We start from the raw sequence: 24355 nt of genomic DNA on the forward strand, positions 1-24355 counted from the left end.
TCAAGTGTCAGCTTACGTGTCATGAGCTATACCATATGTGGTCTATTAGAGATCTTAAGGATGCGATGTCGACTTCAGTATCCAAAGTAAATGCTTCATACACTCTAGTCTAAGAGTCTACCACAACAATATACTAGTATTACTATTCCACACACCCTGGTTTAGTCTTCCCATGCAAAGAAATGTGTATAAGGAAATTAGATTAGCCATAATTCAATTGCTAAAATAATATTTATTTCATAAACACTAACATAACATACTTCATATTATTATGTACACAATCTTTAACAAGCCTCTTCTCTACGTACAGGTTCTAAAATAGATCTAATTGTCTACAATTTTGTGACATAGAGTCAACCTTTTAGGACTTGCACAAATGTCATCCTAAAAAACTCTGAACTTGTCCCTCCTAGACTTCTGCGTCTGGCCTGGAGGGTAGACACAGTCTGATTGCACAACGACCCTCATATCATCCACAGTCATGTCGTAACGTGCCAGAACCCGTTTCAACTCATCCACAATTGTGTCAGACATGGAAGGGCTTCGAGATAAAAACCACATGTCCATGTTTGCATCCGGATCTATAACATTTTAGGATAACTTGTATATTAATGTCATGTGTTAATTTAATTTAATTTGTATATGTGGATAATCAATATGATATTGTGGCTGAGGTGAGAAGTAGGAGATTGAGATGGGCGGGCCTTGTGTTAAAAAAGGAAGAGGGCTACTTATTGAGAAACATCCTAAACAACAACCCTGAGGGTTGAAGACCTCCTGGAAGGCCCAAGTTGAGGTGGAGAGATCAAGTGAGAAGAGACCTGAGAAGAATGGGAAGAAGGGAGGATGAAGCAGTGGATCGTGCAGTCTGTACCTCCTTGAGTACCAAGAGCCACGGCAGTAAGTAAGTATGTGGATAATCAAAAGCTCTTCCGACAAGCAGTAGAGTTAAGCATTCCTCAGTTATACAGTCTCATTGTTGAAACTTTAAATTTTCTTGTATTTTACAACAGCGATAGATGTTTAACACGGGTTTCTAGAAGGACTCCCTGCATAATATGGAGATTGTCATTACTAATACTGCCCCCCACCTAGATTTTTTGCTTCATACTAAATTATCTATCTAATGACTTGTCCATAATCTTTGAGGTAAGACAGCGCATGAACCATTTTTTCTAAATTCAGTAGAAGAACATTTTCTGAATGTCATTGTGTTGGCAAATGGATCTTGAAATACACAATGTCACAAACACGTCAAATGAATAATAATTGATATGCTTTTTTTGTCAACATGTCAGCACTCGTCTTCACTAGAGGCAAAATAATGGATATGATATACAGGGTGGTAAAAAAGTCCCTGGACAGTTAAATATTTTAAAAATAATGCAGATAGAGCTACAATACTTGGTACAACGTTACAGGGCATAAAACTCTATTTTAACACATATTCAGTGATCCAATAACTCTTCAGGGGGACGGCCCACAAGGAGTCGGAAGAAAATCTTAAATGGAAGCATAGGTCAATATGCACATCAAATTAAAGGTCTTTTTTAGTAGAATACAATGCCGCAAACCGCACTTCAAAAGGTTGATCCTGCGCAAAATGACAGTTGTTCAAAGATTCATTTAATTTACATTGTTATTATACGCTTACTCCTCAGGGGGCACAGCCCTAGGGATCGGAAGAAAATTGTTGACGTAAGCATAGGTCGATATGCACATAAAATTAAAGGTCTTTACTAGTAGATTACGATGCCGTAAATTCAAGCTCAAAAGAATGCCTGAGTAAAAAATGGCAGTCGTTCAAAGATTCAAAATGGCGGATTCAAGAAATCTTTGAACAATAACTGTCATTTTGCGCAGGATCAACCTTTTGAAGTGCGGTTTCCTACTTACAAAATTATACAATTTAATTGTACTCACCTTCTCCCACACAGATATGTACAATCATGAAACTTTGATAGTCATCAGATCCAAGGATTCTTACTGTCATCGTTGTGTTTTCTGCACCTAAAAGTTTGTTATAAGATTATGCATGGATGCAATGCAATCAAACTAAAGAGGTCCCTGTTTAGAAGGATCAATTTGTATTCAAGACGAATTAAGTCATGGATGTACGTTTACAAATAAGGTTCTCAGCCAAAGAAAGGAAGCTAACTCCTAGACATTTTTAAACTAATAATACCCTACATGGCCTACAAAATGGCAGATAGGTACTTTATTGTTAACTTTTTATTGGGTTTGTTGCCTTTTGTTCTTGATGTTGATCTATTCAGTATTCACAGATGTATACCTTTTTTGTCCTAGGACGCTAGGCACGAGCCTGGGATTGATTTTCACATTACTTCAGGCTGGACCTAGAGGTTGTGGCATTATCACTTAGATAAAATCCATTGGTGACTTTGCGGGATTTTAACCCGGAACCTCATCAGGGACTGAAGTCCCGCGCTCTAACCAATACACCAGCTCGATCCCCATGTATACCGTACTGGCACGTGTCGAGTAGTTAGTGCACCATAGGCGTCCGCCGTCCACCCAAGACGCACTCGCTGCGTTGCCGCCGTTGCCGGTGTAACCCAGTTAATTAAGTGATGTAGAGAAAAAAAATTCCTCACAAACATTTATCTATCTATCTATCTATACTATATTATAAAGAAGGGGTGGTGTCTGTCTGTCTATATGCGTGTTTGATTGTATGAGATAAACTCAAAAACTACTGAACCGACTGGGCTCAAAATGGAACATTACTTAAACTACGGTAGCTGTTACCCACGGGCTTCACCCCGTTTGACTTCATAAGTATAATAAAACTATTGATTGGTTAAGTTAAGCTCTTGGTTACGTTACACGTTGCGCAAGAGCGTGTTTACATCACTTAGGTGAATTATGCAACTCGCTCGTTGCACAACATTCACCTGCGTGATGTAAAAACGACATTATACAATCGGGCGCACCCCGGGAAACGCTGATACGGCAAATCCTTCTACAACCGGAAGACTTCGGAAAATGAACGCCTAGACCAGATTAGATGATCTATTACAGGCGAATGACAAAGCCATATCGGTAGCTAATTTTTGGAAAAGCGAAGTCTGATTTCCGGACACGGAAAGTAAGTAAGTAAAACGCTCTTACTACACTTTTGTAACGTAAATAGCTATTACGCCACACTACACTATTTTGACGAACTTCCCATGCAAGGCCTTGGTCCAGAAAACAGCTGTTTGCCGCCAGCTTAATCAAATGGGGTTTCATTGCGTACTACTGTACTGTAATCAATGAGTTTTACCGGACACCAATCAGCTGATTATATTGTATTTGGGTGGCAATGAGTGGTTATAACAAAATTACTAGTGATTTTTAGTCCTTTAGTTGGTGGTAATATATAAAGATTTGAACGGATTTATATAGTAGTATATAGCGCCTATAGCGGAAACTATCGTACGTCACTCGTCCAAAATGTGTTTACCGGACCCGTATGAATGGTAATCCCGTACTCGACTTCGTCTCGCACGGGAACGACCACACTCATCCGGTAAACACTTATTTTCAGGACTAGTAACGTGAAAATATACACTATTATCGGTTTTGAAGGATTAATTGGCTGGATAGCTGAGTGGTTATAGTGCTCGCCTAGTAATCAAAAGGTCGCCGGTTCGATCCTGAGAAAAGTCAGTAGCTTTTTGATGGTTCGAAACTGGACCCAGCTGTTCCTGATCATTGGGCTTTAAATAAATGATCCTGACTAATGAAACCGCTGATCTTAGTCAGTAACAAAGCTACACAGGTCATCACACACCATTCTACACTCATCCTTCACTCATATTTGGGTTAAAATACGAACCTATGTGGCGTCCCCATCTCAATAATTGATTGATTCAATCTTGTTAATAGAGTTGATCTAATTTTATGTAGGTATTAATTCTTACAGTATACCTATTGCAAGTGTATAATATTGAACAGTAGACTTCTCATCCCATTGTAAATTTTGAAGCTCGTTTTTTATGTCTAGTTCATGTACGCCACACTGGGCGCTAGTGTCGACGAAATTTTGTTTGTATTATTTTAGGGTTAATTTCTTGATTTGTGCTTTACTGTTTGGTTAAATAACTAGGGGACAGTTTATTGTTTATGATTAGATCGTATTATTTGGTTAAACGAGGGTTTAAATGACTGTATTAATGGAAAACAAATTGTAAACAAAACACGACCTCTACATAAACCGTACAGAACTAACAATAAAATTGTCTTCAGCTGTTCCATTATGATGAGAAATCTACTAAGGGAGTAATACTCCCATACTATGTTTTATCTATGATTGAACTTACTTTGAATTATGTTTTATTGATACGGGTAAATTGATTTTATTTCAATTTTAATTCAACCTACGCAGCTGCATGGTTCAAACAGAACTAAGCAATGTAGGAAAAATATTGTTTTGTTACTTCTGCCTCTGCTAGCCACTGAGCTATGCTGCTAGCTAACTGCTTGAATTTTTGATTGTGTTGTGTTGTGTTGTGGTTGTGTTGTGATTGTGGGGATTTCTTGTCTTTTGTCGTTGTGTCGTTGTCAATAATTAGTTGTCATCCATCCCATTGTTCGTATTGTTTACGTCTTGTCATCTCAGCATTTCCCATCCCACAAACAAAAACATCAAAACTCTGTGATCTTTACTTTATACAATTTCAGTTTTGTTCTGTGATAAATCTATTTTTTTAGTAATTGTTTTGTAATAGGCCTAGGATAGTAACTTACATTAACCATAACCACGTTTAAGTTACCACAGCCCTACTCACAAACGTAAATGTATTTTGGTAAGTTAATATTTTTTTTAGTTCTTGTAACTGGTATTATAATAGTTAGTCTCTTTCAGAAAATTAATTGGGTACAGTTTCTTTACTGGTCTATGCTAATATCCATTGAAACTAACTTATAGAATTGAAAATATTGATTAATAATCGATATTTTTAAATATTATAGCCTATTTATTATAAAATTAAACTATCATAACCTAACCTAACCAGCTGATGGTGAAAAAAATCGCATGAAGGTTTACTAATCAAATCGATAGTTTCAATCAATAACTTATTAGCATAGCCCAGTTAAGAAACTGTACCCAATTAATTTTATAATGACGTGCTTTATCAATTGTTTTACTTGCTTAAATTATAGTCTGGTAGGTACGGTACTTCGGCTCCTAATTTAACTTCATCCGCCCTATTATTAACATTAAGGAACCCGTAAGGGGCACAGTTTCTTAACTGGGAAATCCTAACATCGATTGAAAATGTCAATTAATAACTTAATCCACATTTTAAACTCCCTTTATCAATTAATTAAAATGTATCTTAATTGTTACAACCTAACCTAACTGACCAAACTGCCTAATATTGAAAAAATTTAATGAAGGTTTACTTATCGAAACGATAGTTTCAATCGAATTAGGGTAGCCCAGCCCAGTTAAGAAGCTATAAGGTATACCTACCCCATTTAATTAAGAGGCCTAGTTAATACCTACTTACCCTATTCTTAACCCTCCGAGGGTCACGCGTCAAAAAATAGACGCACAACACACTTTGTGTAGGGTCACGCGTCTAGTTTAAGACGCACAAACATCGTTTACGGCGAAGGCTCTATGACTGACTGAATCGGATTGAACTGGATCGAGTTAGGTATCGTTCTTTCCGTAATATTCTAAGCTTTCTCCAGAGGTCTGTCTCTAAGCGCTATTGGTAATTATGTCGACCTCCAGTCAACGCTCTAAAAATTATTTTTTTTTTTAATCTGTTCGTTTTTTAATGCTGATTCCAAAAATGATATTCATTTTTTGCGGAAACGTCCCGTTTTCCCGGAAAATGGGAAAAACGGGAAAAATAATTTTTTGCCCATAACCCATGTTGTGGGTACTCAAATTGAGCGGAATTTCCTCCTGGACAAGAATATGTAAGTTTTATTACGATCGGACCACTATTAAGTAAAATATCACCGGAAAAGCGACCGCGCTGGCTACTTATGTACTGCCGCATGATGATAGCATTGCGGGTGACTCTAAGCCATTGTAGAAGTTTTAATAAAAGAGAGTTTTAATAAAACCTTGCAAATGCGCCAAAAAAAGGTGGACATTAAGGCCTAAACTATGGACACTCGGAGGGTTAAATACTTTCTTATTAAATGGCGATCATATTAAGTAGGTATTTTAAGCCGAGTACGAATGGAGATGAGTGTTGGATGAGTGGCGCGATCTTGTAGTCTTCTTAGTGACTAAGGCCGACATTCCTTAGACACAGCTGTTAAAAATAGCCCATACAGCTAATGGCAACTAAGGGACCTAAAGTTTATAGTGGAATCCGAACCACATTTCTGCCTCGTGTGGACATTAATCCACACCAGGGAGTATTGCATCCACAGTGCATGCCTATAAATATCCACAATTCGTGACCTCCTAGTAGCTGGATTACAGGACGACGCCAGTTAGGCCTACTTATACTGTGACAGGGGCTTTGTGGACGCCAAAGGATTAAAATTAGGTGACCATTCGTCAACGCACACACACTCATCAGCTCGAGCACAATGTGACCTGTCTTATCGCCCGTCCGTGGTTCGTGATTCATATAATTTAATACCGTTGTAACTTTTACTAAAATAGGTAGTACTGAAGCTTTGAATATTTGTTGGGTACTTTGTTATTATCCGGAGGCCACCCTAATAAAGTGTGCTGTGGCGATCATGTTAGGTTGGGTTATCATAAATATGTTTGTAGGACTTTCCAAGTTTTTTTATGAATTGAATGATACTATATGGAGTCATACTTTCTCCCGCCAAATCCCCTCCAAGTAGGCCAAGGTCAGGTTATTGACCACGCGGATCACCTGTCACCGCCTGTATCTGCTGGGTCATTATCCTGAGTGTTTTATTGTCGTGCACTAGGTTAGTTTTGTCTCCCTAGAAATGAGAAGTAACATTCTTTGTAACAAAACAAGGAAAGTCCTACAAACATATTTATGATAGCCCAACCTAACATAACTTATATATGCACACTTATATAATGACAAAAAGAATTTATTTAAGGACTGTCAGCTGTGCTGCAGTCCATAGGTTCTGGCGCACACCCCTGCAAGTGCCGTGTAGCTAAGCTACATAGCACGTACGCCATAACTACATGGCGCTCCCGGCAGTGTGCGCCAGAACCTTTGGTAACGCAGCACAGCTGACGGTCTATATTTAATTATTTTTGTCTATGATAATGGTGACATCCGTTTCAAATCAATCCTCGCTTCAACTCCGACATCGCTGCCTTCTGGGAGGCAGAACTCAAAGGCCGCTACTCGTAATCATGTCAAATTTGGACAGTAGCATAGCAACGCTGGTGGCGCTGCCTACGGATTGACAGGCAAAGCTCTCTCAAAACACTTAATGCTTTTTACCATGCGGTTGGCATTCTGGGTTATAGTAGTACGTTTTCTGTGTTAGTAGGTAGGCCATACATTAAATCTAATACTTAATTATATGAACAGAAACTCAAATAAACCTTAGATTTCCTACATGACTCTGGTTTAATCTGATATAGCTTGAAATAGATTTAACATCCGCACACATTAAAAACTAAAAAGTAGAAAATAATTTATAAATAAAAAACTTTTTTAAAACAAAACGTTTTAAAACACACTAAAAAGTAGAAAATAATTTATAGGAGAGTATAACTACTTGTAAGATTTAAAACGAAAAATGTGGGGTGCATGCAATTGATCATAATACTTTAGTTCAATAGGTGAAGGTAATTGTAAATTATCTATTGCGTGCACCCCACGTTTTTCGTTTTAAATCTTACAAGTATTTTTACCCTCCACATATTAATAAATTAGGCCTATTTTCTACTATTTAGTGGGTTTAAAAACGTTTTGTTTTAAAAAAGTTTTTTATTTATAAATTATTTTATATGGTGTTTTTGGCCTCTGGAGATGTCAACACGAAGAAGTAAATATGGTCCGGATCTATGTCTTACCATGAAACCTACGGTAATAGCTTATTCCCTATGGTCAATTTACCAAAACAGCTCTGATTACAAAAAATATTGTATAATGTCGTATGTCAAACTTGTTTAAAACAATCAGGTCTATTGGAAACTTAAATTAACTAGAATGCTTTGTGGCTACTTAAAATTTAGTTCTAATTTCATCACATTTATGTTGGTCTTACCCATTAAAGAAACATGAAAAATGCTGGACGAGTTGTCTACTACTTTCATGTTAAGTTGGTGAGCATCATATTTTCCGGACCTAAAAGAATCCGCTAGATTAGTATGTTTAAGATTAGAAATTTAGTAGGCTGGCTACCTCTTATTTTATGTTCAAATCTCTACCGGTACCCATTTCTATGTAGGCATAATATGGTTTGTAACAGTGTTCAATACACTATGAATTGTAATTTTAAATCTATTGTACTAAACGCTTTAGTTCTCAACTAGGTCTATGAAATTTCACTGCACTAGAAAAATGTGGCTTCAATTTTACTGGAACCAAAATAGAGAACCATTCAATAAAAAGCTTCTTTGGCTATGTCACAATTCTTTTTTTGTAGAATAAAAAAATGGTTAAAATATACAATGAGTCAGTGTTTGGCTTGAGATTACTTACCGTATGCATAAAAACCATGTAACAGGAAGTTTAACGAGTAAAAAAACGATATGACTAGAGAGAAGGAAACTGCTACAAACAAAAAATATTTATTTCTAAAATTTCTAAAATCCTACTGACTTTTGTCTAGATAAAGGTCGATGTTTAAAAATCTGTTTGAAGATAATGTTGTTTTTAACGTTTATAAAGCATGAGGTTTCATTTTGAATTGGACTTATCAACAATTTAAATGCCCAGGTTATTTTTTTATTATAAAAACATACTTACATCATGTTGTATGAATTTTCAGTGACATTGTACTCAGGAACGAATGGTTCTGCAATTGCAGAGTTGAAATCATAAACGGTGCAAGAGCAGGGTGATTCTCTATCTGTAAAAATATGTTTTTGATTTAAGTTTTTTTGTTACTTATTTTATTTTACTACTAAGGAAAGAAAAAAGAAGTATTAAAACATGAACCCAAAAAAAAAACTCGTCCGACTGTTGGAAGCTGTATTATACTCAACCTTGGCTCAATTTTTAGTAAGTTAGGCTACAAAACGTTTTTGTTGATATTCAGATTGGGAGGAAAGAGGTAAAATGTTTAAAAGTTTTAGTTTTCACTTTTTTTAAATGCAGGGCCGTATTTCCCTAATGAATACTGAGATAATTGATTAAGAAATTAATTATATCTGGCCCGGACCTAAGACTCCTAATAGTATTATTTAAAAAATAACAGACTTATTTATTAGCTAGTCTCCTAGGTCTTCTTCTGATCGGTCTTTTTTGATTGTTGGAAACAAAAGGTCAATTCATCAAGTTGAAACAATACCACGTTTATTTATAAACTCATAAGTTCTAACCTTCCCAATCAGAAAATAGAGGGGCCTCTTTGGTGAGAGCCGCCAGGGGCCGCATGGATCTGAAATACAGCCCTAGTAAAATGTGGTCATTCCTATCTGTTAAAAAAACTAGATACAATAATTTATTCTCTTACAAATATGTTGTACAATGAACAACCTTACATTCTTCGAACATTGTTGTTTAGAAATATATAAATATTAAATATTTTGCACATCCTCAATGCGTAACTGGACCATCCTTTACAATTTCAGGGAACATGACAGCAAATTTGTTTATTTTATCCCCCTTTCAAATGTCCAAAGATAGCAACAAAACTGTACAATATTGAACCACATACCCACCCATTTAATTACTTGTGTTTCCCGATCTTTGATAATTAGATTTGTATGAATGAAAGTTATTTGTACTCACTAAATCCAGTACATTCAGCAGGTTTTGACAGTGTTTCCTTTTCTTTCATTTTGTCTTTATTTTTCACTGCCATTAGGTACCACCTTCCACTGGCCTAAATAATAACATAAAAAACTTTAATTTCACAACCCTTGGTTCCAACTATTTTCATTTTATTGTTGACTTTATTGAAGTAAAATTGTTATCCAATATTACTATTAAACATTACTATTCAAGCGTCAGTCATTGGTACTGTACAAGCTAAGTAGGCCCTACTGTTTGATTTTTATAAAATTACTAGCAAAATACCCGTGCTTCGTTACAGAAACTTTCAGATTGGTTGACATTTTAAATAAATTAGTGTTTAAGTTCCAACAGCCTTCAGTCAACAATTCAGCTACAACCTGTTTTGCTCCAATCAATGTCATATTAAAGAAGCTATAATAATATCTCACTGGGTCCATAAAGTGTGTATGCTCAGGGTGGTTGCCCATGACCAGACTGAATAAAGGTTTAGGTAGGTGCTGCAAAGGTAGTAGCTGCACTTAACCACCATTGCAGTACATGCCCGGTGATTATTCTTTCCATTTCAAGGCATCGCAGTACTTATACATTATTTGAACATCATGGTACCTATCGCCACCGAGCTATCTCCTTCATAGTCTATTTTCGGATTGTATGCCATTGTTGATAGATGTTTCAACATCCATTATTGAATCTTTGGCAAATGTATTTCAGGATGAGTTTGTTTATACCTTTTGCTTGCGTTCTTCGCTTGCTTTTCCTTTGTTTGTCTGTGCACCTGCTACGCCGTTTACACCTTAATGCATTTTGTTGAGATTCCGGAATCGGCTGATGATTGGGAGAAACGGGCTTTTTTTGTGGCTCTAAATCGTCAAAGTGCCCGCTGGACAGGGATTGTGTCAATTTGAGCCTTTTCACGGGATTACGTTCATCACCAAACTTGACATATAATTCACCCTATTCCGATAAACCTCGAAAACAAATTTGAATAACTGTGAAGCTACAACCTACCAAAGGTAAACGGCTTAGAAATTTAATAGAAGTATTCCTTGGAATTGAGGTAATTATTCCCGTCACTGTCCTATAGAATAAGATTGAGAAGTAGTCCCAGTTCATCACATTTTAAACAATTGCTTCGCACACAGTTATTAGTGTGTGTATGTGTGTAAGGTGATGATAAATGAGAATGAAGTAAATAAACACGCTTCATTTCCTCTGATCACTAAAAGTATTAACTTGAGTGTCTACCAACCGGGAAATCCGGGAATTGTACTTAAATTTTTACTGGCCATGAAATGTACGGGAAGTGTCCTTAAATGCCAGACAATGTCCTTAAATTTTTAATGGGCCATAATTTTATTGATCGCTAGTTGGTTAGGAGCACATAAAAGGTTTATCAGATGTTTGTTTACATTTTCATAATTTATTACTAGAGTAATTATGCAATAAAAATCCCATTAACAATCTCAAACCCATTAATATTTTATCATGACAATCAAGTGTCAAGTCAAGTACTTCCAAGAACTGTTGACTCAGCAGCTAGCTCATAAAAGTTGTATCACTTTTATTCCTTTACAACTTCTTTTTTTATTACTAGGGTAATTATTATTAGATCCCAAACCTATTTTATCGTGAAAATAATAGCTTTATAATGGCTGTTAAATTTCACTTCTTACTTGTACTTTCGCCACTTTCGGCTTGAAGATTCAGTTTGCCACGGCCAGTGCCTAGTGCCATAAAACTGTTTATGGTTTCATATTAAACATGTAAATAATCTACAGTCTTATTTTGTAAGTTAACCCCTTTTTATGGACATTTTATCTTTCAATTGACAAAACCACAAGCATTGTTGTTTGCATTAATGTTTTATCACTATGTAGGCCTGCTTGGTTTCAAATTATGTCATTGCATTTTCTGTATCTTTGTCTTATATTGTTGGCTATTCAGGTTTCAATGTTTTTTGTTTCCCATATATTTATTTATTGAGTTGTATGCTTTAAGCAATCAAAATCCTATGTGAACTAGAATGATGATAGTAACTTTGCTGCTATTATAACCTCATTGTTTGTTACTCAGTTTATATAGGCCCTCCTAAATAATTAGGTTTAGGCCTGGGTATTTTGATTCTTGAAAGAGCTGTAAAATATATTAAGGAAATGTAATTGAGCCTATAAGATAAACAACTAATGATTGCTATGTGTCGATATTAACTTTACAAATGAAAATACAATAATCTTACTCTGTGCTTATTGCTTATTAATAGCCACTTACCATACCTTGATTTTGTACTAAGAATTGAGTAACAATTAAAGATTTTGCATTAAAGATTTTTTTTCAAAAGTAGTCGAGAACCTAATGTTGTGCCAGGGCGAATCATGCCAAATTAATCCGCCTGGATCGGATAAGCTATGTTATGAAGTTTATGTGGGATGGAGATATTTGTCGCTATCGCAGGAGACAATGATTGTGTTTCTCTGTTACACTATAAAAGCTTTACTTACTTACTCTTACTTACTCCTGTGGCCACACAAATCCAAGGAGATTTTTGGCCTCGCCAACAAGATGCCTCCATCTTTCTCTATATTCTGCCTCGTCCAACTCTGCGCCCAGTCTTCCGATGTCTTCAGCAACCTGGTCATCCCATCTAAATCTCGGTCTCCCCAGTGGGCGTCTTCCTTCAGGCTTTCCCCTCCACACTCTTCTTATACTGCTGCCTTCTTCTCTTTTTCTAACATGCCCAAGCCATCTGACTCTCCTACTTCTAATTAAAGCTACAATATCAGGTCTTTTATAAAGGTCCCTTAACTCTTTATTCTTTCTAATCCTCCACGCCCCATCTTCCAAAGTTGGTCCGTATATTCTCCTCAGTATTTTATTCTCAAAAGTTATTAATTTTCTCTCTATGTTCTTTGTGAGGGTCCATACTTCCGAACCATAGAGAAGAACAGGTTGGATTATTGCCAGATATATTCGAACCTTGGTGTTTCTTGACAGGAGTCTGCTTTTCAAAAGTTTTGATAAGCTCCAATAGCATCTATCAGCTCCATTCAATCTAGCTTGTATTTCCTGATCCATCTTATTCTGGCTGTTTATTATCACACCCAAATATTTAAATTCTTCTGTGACAGAAAATTTATAACTCAAACATTCCAGTGTTGAGGTCACATGTTCTGCCTGCCTTCCTATCTTTATAAATTTTGTTTTATCTTCATTCACTTGTAACCCTACCTTTCCTGCTTCTGTTATGAAGGCTTCAGCTAATACTTTTAGGTCATTTTTCTTTTCAGCCAATAAGGCTACATCATCAGCAAAAGCCAGTACATTGATTTGTCCTTCAATATTCGCACCCAACTGAATAGATCTGGTTGCTTTCAAGGCTTTACCTAAAGTATAGGTAGGCCTATGTTTGTTTACTTTCAATAAATTTCTATTTTGTAATTTTTAACTCTTATCTATTATTATTTACTTTTCTTTCTGGTACAACTACAGTGAATAACAAGATTAATACAGTTTGACAAATCGGGAAAATTATTCGGTACCGGTAGGCCTAATGACACCGACAAAGGTTACGGCAAAGTGTCCTTAAATGTACGGGAATTGTCCATGAATTTTTTATCCAGAATGTAGTAGACACCCTGTAATATTTTAAGTTAATACTTAAAATTATGTATTAACAAGTTCCCCCCAAAAGGGGGGATTTAGGGGGCAACTCAAATATTTTAAATGTTACCCCCTTCAAGTGACACCTCATTTTGAAGTGTTTACAAAAACTTAAAGAATGGAGAAAACCATAGTTCGTTATCTCTTCTCTATCCAAAATTGTTGCCAATATTACCATTACCAACCAATTTTACCATTGATTTTCCACAACATTTGACGGGCTACCATTTTGGATAGAGAAGAGATAGCGACCTCTAGTTTTCACTATTCTTTAAGTTTTTGTAAACACTTCAAAATGAGGTGTCACTTGAAGGGGGTTTACATTTAAAATATTTAAGTTGCCCCCTAAATCCCTCCTTTTGGGGGGACACTCAAAAATTTCAAAATCATAAAATGAAACTTCCTGCTAAGATTGCAAGACCACCAAAAGGATATCTCGGTATATTTACTTGAAAAAATATTAGAGGGGAGGTCTTGACTTTTTATTCACCCTGTATATATACATACAAACTTCCTCTTTTATAAATATAGATTGTTATTAGCCAACTAATAATTAAAAGCAACTAATTTTATTCAAATCAATAGCTTTGAGACCACGACAACAATGTTTAGTCGGTTAAAACTTCTTTGCCATGTCATCTTAAAAGTTGTATCTGCAAGGCCTGTTGGTTCGTGATTGTTTAATACTGACTCAATCATTGCATTTGGTTGCCATATGCTATATATAATGTAAGTGACTGTAATTATTTAAATTTCTTTCTAAAAATTTGGTTAACTTACTGAATATGGTTTAGGTAGTATATTAAAAACAACTGATCTCCGTGTCATTAATATATTTTTTCTTCAAGTTACATGTTTCAGACTAAGTCCATTTTAAAACTTCAATAAATACTAAACATTTTTAGTAATTATCTAGAGCTTGCCCCGTAGTAAAAATCTCCACCAAAAGTATGTATTGTGCAAACTTCTCTAAAATCTACAGGAAAATATCTTTCATTTGGTACCAACCGCGTGTAATTCGGTCCAGTAGTCACTATGGTCAGGCTAGTTTGTAATGGGTTGATGCATATAAAAAAAAAATTAATTAATTAATTAAAGGGGAAGAAGAATAATGTTAATTCAAATTCAAATTCGGAAGAAACTGCCAACAAGTTCAAATACAAAGAGGGGGGGTTGAACGACCTTCCAGATTGTCCGAGAACATTCTAGAAGGTTTCAGAGCACTCTGGGTAACTTCCGTGTCCTGTTCCAGAAAGATCTATAACGATGTAGAAGCTTCGAGAGCCTTCGGGTTGGTTTCCGTTTCCGTCGGGCAGCGCTCCTAACGGGGGGAGTAGAACTAAAATCGAGTAGCGAGGGAGGTTATTCGGTATTCGTTCGTCAGCTAGCCACCAGATAGGTGACATCGCCATTATTCGGTGAGGGAAGTTTTGTTCAATGAGGACTGTCAGATGAATCGTCAATCACAATGTCTTTAACCTACTTATATTACGTCCCCGTGAGCATACATCAAGAAGTATCCATCTAGTTACGGTGCGATTTAGGCGATGTCTACAAGGGAAGGAAGTTGCTGCACCTCACTTCTCAGGAGGACATCTCGACTCCCTACGCCATGATGGTGCCTAGTGGTGGATGGATCGTCACCCACACTCACTGCTGAGACTTAAGATGAGTACTATTTAAGTAAATGTAACTTAGTAAATTTTAATCCGTGGTTGTATCTTTCCTTTTTAAATAGGCTATCAAAACATCCTGTGAGAATTTGTTGTTATTATTGTCAGAAGTATAATGTTGAATCAGCAGTTAATTTAATTAATGTAACAGTGTCACTTAAGTAACTTTATCGAATGTCAAATAGCTTATTGTTTTTTATTGAAAGGGGTTAATTAAATGTGTATATTATATTTATATAAACAGGTTCATTTAATTACCTATTCAGCTCACACGAACCCAAACACCCCTGAGATCAGACAATCAAACTAGCCTACATAGGTTTAGATTCATTCTAAAAAAGTAAAAATAAAAATTAATTGTAATACAAAGAAATTAGTCAAGATTATACATTACGTCACAATAAAAAGTGAGAGAACCTGTTACAAGTTGTCATACACTTTGCAAAGTTTTTTTAATATACGTAAGACTAGAGGTCGACCAAAAGTATGTATTGTGTAAACTTATTTTCACCCCACACTGTAAATAAAACATGTGATTGGAATTTCTTCCATTTGTTTTCATTTTCTTTTTATATTTTGTTGTTATTTCGTCAACAACATGGTAACCCATAAAGCTCATGTTAATTAAAAAAAATAATTAATTAATTTTATGTGCTTATTTTTGAGCCTATTTGATTTTATAAAGGGATTCTGCACGATAATTGATTGATAATCTACAGGCAAACATATTTCTAACAGTATGCGTAGATTTTCCCTGCGATGCACAGTAGCTGAGAATATGGTTGTATTGTTAAGCAAAATGAATAAAAGGCTTACTGTAGGCCAACACATGGCACAAAGTAATTGATTTGAACAACTGTTATTTGATTAGGCATTTGTTGCCTAAGCTTAGCAGAGGTCCCATATTGTTACCTACCAATATAACCCCATATCTATAACCCATATCTATATATATAGATATTGTTAATATCTACCCGTACCTTTAAATCAGTTTGATTCAAGAGTTAAGTAACTAGCTTTTTAAAATAGTGTAATGGTTTCTTACTCGCATTTGGTCCTTAATAGTTTTTACTAGTATATACTTTGAAGACTCTACAAATGTTTTTAACGAACAGTGTTTTAACATTATTTGTGTTGGATATTGCTTTTGTTTCCGGACAAACTGTTTCAACTGAACTTGGAAACATCAGAGGAGAAGAGATCACCATCAGAGGAACTCTGTTGTATGTGTTTTCAGGTATTCCTTATGCTAAACAGCCCGTGGGTGATCTGAGATTTAAAGATCCAGTGCCTCTAACAAAATCTTACTCTGGAAATCTTTTTGAAGCTACACAAAATAAGAAAACAAGATGTGTTCAGTTTTTAAAATCTGCAAACAAAGTTATAGGCCAGGAAGATTGCTTGACTTTAAACATTTATACAACTACATTAGATAGTAGTGCCGGTTATGATGTTCTTGTTTTTATCCATGGAGGTGCATTTCAATATGGATCGGGACATCCACAGACGCCTGAGTACATTTACAACCATGAAAAGAAACTTGTTTTTGTCTCCATAAATTATCGTTTGGGGCCTTTTGGCTTTTTGAGCACAGGTGATGAAGTGGTTCCAGGAAATATGGGGTTGAAAGACCAAGTTGTTGCTTTGGAATGGATAAATAGAAACATTAAAAGCTTCGGAGGAAACCGTAACAATATTGTGCTGGCGGGAATGTCAGCAGGAGGAGTGGGTGTGCATCTTCACTATATGGCTCCGTTGTCGAGACATTTGTTCTCAAAAGGAATCTCAATGAGTGGAGTGGCCCTGAGCAAACTTACAAAGACCTGGAAAGCCAGTGAAGGCTTTGAAAACTTGGCCAGTCTGTTTCCCGATTGTGAAAAGGAGAAGAGCACTCAAAAAATAGTTGACTGCCTAACTAAAATTCCTGCCTATGAACTCAATGGAAAACTTGTATCTCAAAATCGTCCATGGGGAGATTTCAACACATACGAATACTTTGGACCAGTCGTTGAGAAAGGAAGTCCTAAACCCTTTTTAGATGAAAATCCTTTCCATCTTCTGAGGAAAGGTAAAATAAAGAGCGCTCCGTGGCTGGTCAGTGCTACTACAGCCGAGGGACTCTTTCATGCTGATGATTTTATTGACCATGACAGTAAAATGCAAGAATTGGATCAAAACTGGAGCCTAATATCTCCCTATTTACTTCAACTCAAGGAATATGCTGATGAAAGTGATCTACCAGATATAAGTGACAAGGTTAGAAAACACTACCTGGGGGATAAGAAGATTTCTTCTGAAACGCTTAATGAAATTATTAGAATCATCAGTGACCGTTTGTATATGAACTCAATAGAGCATTCTGTAAGGCTGCACGCCGCCGCCTCGAGAGCTCCTGTCTATATGTACATATTTGGTTACAAAGGTAAACAAAGTTTTTCCAAATATTTAAGAAGGTCAAAGTCAAATGTAGGCGTATGTCACATTGACGATTTGATTTATCTTTTGAAGATGGGGAGGTTTGATCCTCACAAAGACTTGGATGTACACAACATAATGGTGAAGACGTGGATTAGTTTTATAAAAAGTGGAATACCTGATACAGGCACTGGTGTTCAATGGCCCCCAGTATCTAGTGGCATAACTTATATTGGCAATATCGACTATTTGCTTATCGACGACAAGATACCAAAATCAATGTCCAGATCAGAGATAAGTGAGAGAATCTTCTGGGACAGTTTGCCTCTCAAAGAGCTTCACATCTCGGGTGATTTACATGTTCCGAAATATTTTCAAGATCAACAGAAAAATAATTGGTTTCCCAGCATTGATGAACTTAAAATACAAGTGATCATTGCTAGGATTCAGCGAATGAAAGTTTTTGCTAACATCTTGAAAAAGAGAATAAAAAGGAGCAGTAAGAAAAAAACTGGTAAATAGTTCTTGTGTGAGTTTAAGAATTCTAATCTTTTAATTCTCTAGCATTCAGACAATTGTTGCAAGTTTTAACACATTTTCTCTGATTAAATTCTGTTGCACAATTACCATTATTGTATTTTATTAGAACATTTTATTTTAAAAGAATAGTCTTTGGTGGTTTAGCTTTAAATAGATGGTTTGAAAACCTGAAGAAGTAAGTTATTTTAAAAATTAAATGTAATTTCTTTATTACAAGATATTTTTAGCATGAAAATGTATATCTGTAAATTTAAAAAAATCTGTTATTGCCTACTGTGCAATAACATTTTATGTTGCATGGTACATTTCAAGAACAAATTACAAATTATTTTAAATCTTCTAATATCTTTAAAATTTCAATTTATTTTTAATGAATAACACAAAAATCACATCTTACAGAACACATAAAACTCAATTACCCTTCCACAGACCTACTCCATTATTGTAAATCTGCCACTATGTAAACTAATTAAAACATTAATTGTAATTACTATAGTAGTTTACGCAACAATTGGGTAAAGATAGTGTTTACGACATGAGTAATAAATTTAAGGTATGAGCCTTGGCGAGTGCCTCAAAAACTTCTGCGAGCGTCGTTAACACTATTTATGAGAGTTTCGTACACTACTTTACCTACAACAGTGTTTTAATTACAAAAAATCACTACTCATAACTTCTAAGAGAGGTTATGTTTTCGTTTATAACCTCTCATTGTCACTGACAGTGATGCGAAACATCGTACCAAACAAGAATTGCACCAATCAACAATTAAATTGGTTTGAACAGCTGATTAGTTGAAGTTCGAATCATTACAATTTTACTTCTTCTCTCTCAATCCTTGAACCTCATTGGTCTGTTACCCATGTTGTTATGAGTAAAACTATGCTGTTATGAAAGTAAACAATGCTGTAATGAGAAACCTTTCAATTCTAAGAACTGAACTGAAACAACTACCGTACTTTAAAAAACGGTCGTACGTAAAAATATTTAAGTAACACGACTCTAGTTAAAAAAAATAATGGAAATTTTGTGTTGGTTATATTTAGAATAATGTGTTAATTACATTTTGGATGCAGTGATGAAGTATTTTATCTGTTTTAACACATTCGCTGCGGGTGGGTCAGTACTAACCCACACTGCAGTGCATCAATCTGTTGCTCCAGTACGAGCCTTGCGTCGGCCGAAGGTGGACCTATAGCATGTTAGCGTGTAGTGTGTGACTTGCTTTGTTCACCATTGAGTTGGTTCCCGCGTCTCGCTACCATAGAGGCGGCTAGGTTGGTACTGACCCACGTTACTGTGAACGCCCCTTGCTGTGCTACTTTTGTGTGCTTCATGACTTCATATTATATTTCAATTACCTTTTAAACTATTTTATTTCAATAATATTAATATTTCAAATCTTTTATACTGTATCTTTCATCTTTGTTAAATATTTCAATTTTTTTTACTCTGGTTCTTGATGGGTCAGCACTGACCCATGTATATGACATCACATTATGAAGTCATAATCAATTCCAATCAATTGATATAGGAACTATTTTATGTTGATTATTTTTATGATAATTACTACATATATCTTAAGAACATATATTTTTAGTGACATATATAATGTATTCAGTGGCATTTCCATTTTTTTTTCTGACTCTGGCTCCTGATGACCATATTACCCATAACCTTCCCTTCTTATAAGTATGACGTCACTTGTTGTCGTCATATTCACTTCCGATTGTATTAAATAATATTGTATTTCAATAAGGACACAAAAAGGAATGTTATACAACAATTAAGTTTTTTAGCAATACGATTCGATTTTATAATTTCCTTTAGCAGTGAACGTGTTAAAGTATTTATAACCCGTCATCTAAGAAATTTAGGTTATTATGCAAAATAATAACAAAATAACAAGTGACATGTTTAATAACTAACGTTAGTATAGTTGGGTAAAATGACAAGAAATAATAAAAAAATATACAGATTTAAATTTAAATTGTAACAATCAAAATGAGACGACTAATGTGAAAGCTGATTTTATCGATTACTTGTTTGTAAAGCCAAAATTTGAGCTGAAACCGATCACTGAAAGAGAGGTGGAAAAAATCATTCAATCTTTAAAAAATAAACACTATTGGGCATTATGAAATTCCTGTAACAATAATAAAGGCTGCAAAAACGTACATAAGCAAATTTGTATGTCATATAATCAATTCTCTGCTTGTATCAGGCATTTTTACTAACATATTAAAGCAGGCAAAAATAATTCCTTTACACAAAAAATGACACAGAAAATATTTCCAAACATCACCCAGTATCTGTTCTTTCTTCTATTTCTAAAGTTTACAAAAAAGTCGTCTACTTACAACTATCAGAGTTTTTGGAAAAATGTAATATTTTGGATAAAAATCAGCATGGATTCCGGAATGGAAGATCAGTTGTAAGCACAATTGTTTTTTTTTTGTTTTTAGCGAATTTCCCTATAGGGAAGTAGCTATTACCGTAGGTAGCACGGTAAGACCTAGACCCGGGACCGATTTACTTTTTCATTTTGATGTCCCCAGAGGCCAAAAACACTATTCGTTCAAATTTTTATATATGTATATATATATATATATATAGACTTATATATATATACGTCCGTGAACGCGATAACTTGAGTAATTTTTGTCCGATTTTGATGAAATTTGGTTTAAAGGTGTAAAGCGGGATAAACTTGAATGAGTTCGCAAACCAGCACGATCGGACCATGGGAACGGGGCTTTATGGGGGGTTTTATGGGGTAAAAATTGGTTTTTCTCACTTTTGACCCTCAAAACACAAAATTTCCCAATTTCTCTTTAGACCTTTTTAAAGAGCTTAAAAAAAACAAATAATTTAGTATATAAAAGTATTTTTGTTCGATTATTAGTAACGGAGAAAATTAAAAAAATTGTAAATTTAAAATTCCCATGTTATTTTTATGGAGAATATTGTCAAATGTTGTAGTTTGCTTGTTTATGAATATATTTTGATCAAACTTGGCAAATTTATTTATTTTGTACTAAGCTATCAATATTTTACTCAAAAACACACTTTATTAGTTTCGTTGTAGCAGCAAACCTAGGTACTCGTTAAACCTAATGTTATTAAAATATATTTAACTGAAAATCAATTCAGACAAATGGAAATTCGCTTAGTCGGCAGGTTTGCTGCGGCGGGGGTATTTTTTTTTTTTTTATTGAATCAGTCGCCAAAGGAAATTATACAATAAGCATATTTGTAGAAGCGTTTGATAGTGTAAAAAATAGTAAATTACTAGAAAAACTAATAATTATTGGAATATATTATAAAAGAGCTCTTAATTGGTTTTCTTACTATTTGAAAAATAGCTCTTAATTTGTGGAAATTACCCATTTGACAAATTGTAATAGAATTAATTATCAAATCATCATCAACTTATCAACCAATTAAATTTGGGGTGACACAAGGTTCAATTTTGGGATCTTTCCTTTATTTGTGTTATCTTAAGGACATGGAAAATACTTTAACATACAAGCAAAATTCTGAAATTATTTATTTATGTTGATGATTCCAATTTAATTGTATCATCTTACTCTTCAGAAGAAACAGCAATTTTTACATTTGTAGGATTAGAGAATATTGGAAACTATATCTACAATCATAATAATAACTTACAACTCAAATAACATTCAAAAGGATAATCAAATCAATTTTCTGGGTTTAACAATAGATGAATATTATTGAATTGGGATAAACAGACGCAGAAAGTTTTAATCAAAATGAACTCCGGAGTTTTTGCATTATCAAAAATGTCTTTTTATTGTAAATTGAAAACCCTAAAAAGTATATAAATTTTCAATAGACATGGTTTAGCCACTGAGCTGAATTGATGACTAATATAATATAAATACCTCGTCACAGCTCTGAAGTTTCTGTACATTACAGCTGTTTCGGCATCAAAATGCCATCCTCAGATATACATACATCCACCTGAATTGGCGTCAACACAGTTTAACGACGCCAATTCAGGTGGATGTATGTATATCTGAGGATGGCATTTTGATGCCGAAACAGCTGTAATCTACAGCAACTTCAGAGCTGTGACGAGGTATTTATATTATATTAGATATAAATTTTGCTCACATTTACACTCATCTTTCATTTGGTTTAGCATTATATGGGTTATCAAAAAAATGAAATAAGGAGAGCATTCTGAAGCAGCGAATAGAGACTATCAGAATTATAAAAGAATGCTTAAGAAATTACAAATTTTTAAAGTTTGTGGGCAATATATTTATAATAAAACAATTCTTATAAAAAAAATGAATTAGAGAAAGTAATAAATTTATTAAATTCTTAAAATTTCAGGAGAAGAAGGGAGTTTGTCCAGCCTCAAATTAAATCTTTTTGAAAAAAAAAACCCTCTTACCTAAAGTTTTTCTACAATTTGTTCCTAAATTCATAAAAAAGGAAAAGGACCTATCAAAATTTAAAAAAGTGCATATAATAAATTTAGCATTATATTCTTTTGATGAGTTTTCCACCTTCCAGAAATAGAAATAGTATTTTTATTTTATGTATTTAGACACTATTCACTGTACCACATGAGTTATGATGAATAAAGATATTTGAATATGAATATTTAAAATTCACACTGCTTAAGTTATAATAGTGTGTATTGCTAGGACTTATTATTTGATAAGAGTAACAGAGTTACCGTGGAAGCTACTTGCTGCATTGCCTCTATTTTAGCACAAGGTGTGTAATCACCCATGGATGCTGCTATGGAGGAAATCAGAAGTTGCAGGAATACAAATAGAACTGCCATCCTGTAAATTTATCTTTGGTTCATTTATGTAAACACCCCATTGGTTAATTTATACCTTATTACCTGTGTTTAATTTTAAAGAATTATAAATAATTTTAAATAATATGTTTTTTAAAGATACTCTAGACAAAAAGTTACAACCATTGATCATAGAATCTTGGATCATTCTGAACACTAGCATACTTTTAAAGGTTTAAATTCTTAAAACGTTAAATGGTTAACATTGTTTTGATCTATAAGATCATTATGTAAATACTCAGCTTAAAACATGATGATTTTATAATGACAATCTATACTTGACTGAATAATAGCCTACTCACATTCCCTGAATTTGAGTATACTCAGGAGAAATGAATATGCATTACTCTACTCATTACTATTAAGGGAATGAATAGCTATGCTTCTCATCTCTTATTTTTTAACACTCTTAAGTCATAACTAAAATTAAATTTAGTTTTAAAATTTGTTTAGTCAAAATCTTTGCTATATTAAATTAGTTATTTATATTGCATGTATCTCTATATATTATAATTAAGTTTATGGGTAAAATGTACATACGGTACCTGGATAAATATGATCGAGTGCAGATTCTCATTTCAAATAAATTTTCCATCGTTACCTTTCATATAAATATCCCCCTTATATTGAAGCCATTTATGAACAAAATTGCAAACATCCTGTTGTCATCGTGATATAATGCGAAATTGGGACATTACCTAGTTACATTGAAACTATCAGGATACAAATAGTTAGTAATCCCCCATCAAGTCTTGTTTTGACCATTGTTATGTTTCAATGCCATCCACACAAGAGCAAGACCAAATACCCCCACCGCAGCAAACCTGCAGACTAAGCTAATTTAAATTTGCCAGATTGGATTTACACTAAAAAGTCTCCTTAATGATGTCACATTTATTTTCTTTTTAAATAGAATAATTATTAGTTTAACGAGTTCTTAGGTTTGCTGCAACAGAAAGGGTAAAACCCAATAAGTATTTTTTTTTATTGTAAAATATTAATAGCTTAGTAAGAAATAAATGCATCTTTCAAATTTGAGCAAAATATGATCATATTTAACAGTTTACTTATTCTCCATAAGAATTTTAAATTAAACATTTTAGTAATTTTCTCCGTAACTATTCGGCGCATAATAACGCTTCAATGTACAAAATTATTTGTTTTTTTAGCTAAAAAAAATGGTTTGGAAAGAAATTGCTAAATTTTATGTTTTTGGGTCAAAAATGGGAAAAATCAATTTTTACCCAAAAAAACCCCTACAAACCCCCGTTTCCATAGTCCGGTCATGCTGGTTCAGGAACTTATTCAAATAAATGTACGTCTATACCAAATTTCCT

General features: G+C 34.4%; 3 protein-coding genes across 5 annotated transcripts in view; 2 read left to right on the plus strand and 1 right to left on the minus strand.

The window, feature by feature from the left end:
- Positions 1-283: 283 nt before the first annotated feature.
- LOC129002326 (uncharacterized) lies at positions 284-22988 on the minus strand. The gene is made up of 6 exons (XM_054430043.1): positions 22890-22988; positions 9885-9978; positions 8898-9000; positions 8194-8273; positions 1924-2010; positions 284-581 (listed from the first exon to the last, which is right to left on the minus strand). The coding sequence occupies exons 1-6, from the start codon at positions 22944-22946 to the stop codon at positions 385-387; spliced, it is 618 nt and encodes a 205-aa protein (XP_054286018.1). The 5' UTR covers positions 22947-22988; the 3' UTR covers positions 284-384.
- The window catches only part of LOC129002325 (selenocysteine lyase-like), a 40439-nt gene continuing 20626 nt past the window's right edge, over positions 4543-24355 (plus strand). For all 3 annotated transcript variants that reach the window (XM_054430040.1, XM_054430041.1, XM_054430042.1), the window contains exon 1: positions 4543-4811. The gene's annotated coding sequence lies outside the window, so the exon portion shown is untranslated. The remainder of the gene's footprint in view (positions 4812-24355) is intronic.
- LOC129002324 (venom carboxylesterase-6-like) lies at positions 16109-18262 on the plus strand. The gene has a single exon (XM_054430039.1). The coding sequence runs from the start codon at positions 16319-16321 to the stop codon at positions 18155-18157; it is 1839 nt and encodes a 612-aa protein (XP_054286014.1). The 5' UTR covers positions 16109-16318; the 3' UTR covers positions 18158-18262.

The sequence above is a fragment of the Macrosteles quadrilineatus genome, unplaced genomic scaffold, assembly GCF_028750875.1.
Source record: "Macrosteles quadrilineatus isolate MER2022 unplaced genomic scaffold, UCM_ALF_1.0 Scaffold_9__3_contigs__length_116548681, whole genome shotgun sequence".
NCBI classification, from domain to species: domain Eukaryota; kingdom Metazoa; phylum Arthropoda; class Insecta; order Hemiptera; family Cicadellidae; genus Macrosteles; species Macrosteles quadrilineatus.

Bases quoted from the DNA above. Each gene is read 5' to 3' on its own strand.
- LOC129002326 (XM_054430043.1), bottom strand. From the start codon at position 22,946: ATGGGTGATTACACACCTTGTGCTAAAATAGAGGCAATGCAGCAAGTA. The intron at 9,979-22,889 runs GTAACTCTGTTA...GTTATTATTTAG, and splicing joins TGCAGCAAGTAGCTTCCACG to GCCAGTGGAAGGTGGTACCT. The intron at 582-1,923 runs GTGAGTACAATT...AAAATGTTATAG, and splicing joins ACATATCTGTGTGGGAGAAG to ATCCGGATGCAAACATGGAC.
- LOC129002324 (XM_054430039.1), top strand. From the start codon at position 16,319: ATGTTTTTAACGAACAGTGTTTTAACATTATTTGTGTTGGATATTGCT.